Source organism: Nicotiana attenuata, unplaced genomic scaffold (assembly GCF_001879085.1).
Source record: "Nicotiana attenuata strain UT unplaced genomic scaffold, NIATTr2, whole genome shotgun sequence".
NCBI lineage: Eukaryota > Viridiplantae > Streptophyta > Magnoliopsida > Solanales > Solanaceae > Nicotiana > Nicotiana attenuata.
In genome coordinates, this window is record NW_017676257.1 from 38,329 (window position 1) to 41,124 (window position 2,796).

The window sequence follows — 2,796 nt, forward strand, 5'->3', positions numbered from 1 at the left end:
GAAATATGCAGGTATATTCTGCAGTTCTGCAGTTGTGTTCAATTGAAATATGCAGGCGTATTCTGGTGCAACAAAACTAATTACTACATAATGCAAGGACACTAATTGAGGCAACCTAATTGATGAGAACCAAAGCTCAGGTGCAACTGATTACTATATAATGCAAGCAACTGGTGCAATAAAGCTAATTGAAGAGGACCAAAGCTCTTATTGCAATCAATACCTTTTTAATACACACTATTTAAGAAGAACTGAATGCAAGGACATAAAATCAAAAACTTCATTGCAATTAACTTCATCCGAAATACAAAATAAAGTAATGAAATCAAAAACATTCCAAAATACTACATAATGTCCACCAACACAATACTACATATTCAGAGCTTCACTTCATCATGAAAGCTGCAATAAATCCAACAAATAGCGCACATGAAATTATAATGAACATCTTCAACTTCAACATTCTTTTTCCAACTCTCTTGACTTGTTCGCTTCAACAATATTTATAGCCTCTAATGCATCCACTTTTTCCATCAGTCTGTCCCTTTCAGTCTTGCACGCATCCAATGCCATATTCAGGGTTTTACATTGAACTTGAGCAACATCAAACTTCGACTTGAAATTGTTAATTACAACCAAAGCTCTGTCTGGTAAGACTTCGTCTTGCCACTCCCAAAAATCACATGATTCATTCTTACAAACAAAATCCAGACAACATATAATGAGAAAACTAACAAACTTGAAATTTTGTTTAAAATGTCAAAATTATATAAATCTGTAGATATATATCACTTACTTCAAGTTTCGCGCACTTATAGAATCTCCTACTAGGGTTATAAACAGTGGTTGAAGTGAAGTGGTTGACAATATCACCACAAAAGCACCTCCTTTTCGAAGGACAACTAGATTCAGACATTGAGCACCCACTTATCCACTTATATAATACAGCCTAAATTGATAAGGGAAGGAAACAAAATCGAACAGACACAGGCGAATTCAAGTTCAAATATGGAGGAAACACCAAAATATGGAGGAAACAATTTCAGTGTAGAGAGGAAATAGATTAAGAAATCGAACTGATACAGACGAGGGTTTTCATTTAAGTGGGGCTAGTGTAATTGGGTATTGGTTATTGAATTGGGTGGGTCGGGTCTTAATAAAAGACTGGTATTATAACTTGGGTTTAAAAATTACACAGGGAATGAACACGTGTCCCCTCCGTTAATGAAAGGGTACAAATATTTAATAGTGTAACGGTAGGGACTCAAAAGTACCAATAGTATAACAAAGACTTTCTAAATACTGTATTCAATAGTATAGGGGTATATTTGACCATTTACCGTTATATATATGTATGGTATTAATAAACGGACGATCCAGTTTTGTGGCTTTATCTCTACTCCATGTTCATTTTACTTGTCCACTATACTAAAATTACATTTTCACTTTTACTTGTTCACTATAATAAATCAAGAGAAAGACAATTTGTTTTCCTGTTTTACCCTTATCATTAACTATTCATTCACAAATCATTTCCCAAGACTTTTGAAAAATGCTATTATTATTATGGATAAAATTATAAAATATTAGTACTTAATTTAATTTTTCTTAATAGGAGTGCAAAATCAAAAGTGGATAATTAAAAGTGAACAGATATATCCCAACAAGTTACGAATTCAAGTGAATAAAAAAACATTCTTGATTTTGCAACATGTTAAACAATTCCCCAAGACCCCAACATTATTACGTGCGATTATCTGGAATAATATATACTATCCCGATTCACTTTAATTGATTTTTCGATGTTTCACATATATTAAGGAATCCACTTTTTAGCATAAGTTAACAATATACATTGATCATATTAACCTTAATTTGTTCTGTGAAAATACAACAAATACTCATAAACTCTTTACTCCGGGGGAAACTAAGAAAAAAAAGTTAATTTTCTTTTTTATGTCTGAAAAAATTAAATCGTGGACCATAAAAAGTCCAAAAAATCAATTAAAGTGGACCGACAGGAGTACTAACAACACTCTCAAACAATGTTGGGACCATTGAGATGAATATTCAGTTCTTTCTTTAAGCTCAACTCATATCATCATCATGCCAAAATATAAGTTGAGCTTAAAAAGGAAGGGAGGACATATATCGCCCGCCTCAACTTTGTCTAGGAGTACGGCATAGTCGTTACTGTTGTTGTTGTACATTGTTCAAAAAATAATGATACGTAATAATATTGGGGAATTATCTTGTACAATATATGCATGGAAATTTTGAATTTTTTTTCAATGTGCATGTTGTATTGGGAAAAATTGTATTTATATATATGGTGACGTGTCATGGCACGTAGATTGATCAAGCAATCAAAGAATTAAGGTTGGTTAACAGACACGAGCAACAATAGATACAAGCAAGTTAAATGAAGAAGGCACGAGCAGTCATACAAATAATTCAACGTTCGTACCTATTCAAGACATTCAAAGGTCAAAGATCGAGAAGAGACAAAGGAATGAATCTGACAGCAAAAAGAGCCCAGATACAACATTTAATGAGTATTAAATACTAGAAATGTTAGAGGATATGTATTTAATGTATATGATTGCATAACGTAACATTTAAGGTCATTAAATTACCCATAATTGTCTTATTATGACAGAGGGAAAGTCTGTATTCCCAAAACAGCTATAAAAGGGAAAGTCACAAACAACTGTAAGGACACGAAAAACACGACTGGAATATACTTTGTTTTATTTGCTTTTTGATTATATTATTCAAAATCTCTTTCTTATATAC

At 32.4% G+C, this 2,796-nt stretch overlaps 1 protein-coding gene across 1 annotated transcript; it reads right to left on the reverse strand.

Moving 5' to 3' along the window:
• Window positions 1-200: 200 nt before the first annotated feature.
• LOC109220882 (uncharacterized protein At4g04775-like) lies at window positions 201-1,065 on the reverse strand. The gene is made up of 2 exons (XM_019385347.1): window positions 797-1,065; window positions 201-693 (listed from the first exon to the last, which is right to left on the reverse strand). The coding sequence occupies exons 1-2, from the start codon at window positions 914-916 to the stop codon at window positions 457-459; spliced, it is 357 nt and encodes a 118-aa protein (XP_019240892.1). The 5' UTR covers window positions 917-1,065; the 3' UTR covers window positions 201-456.
• Window positions 1,066-2,796: the final 1,731 nt, after the last annotated feature.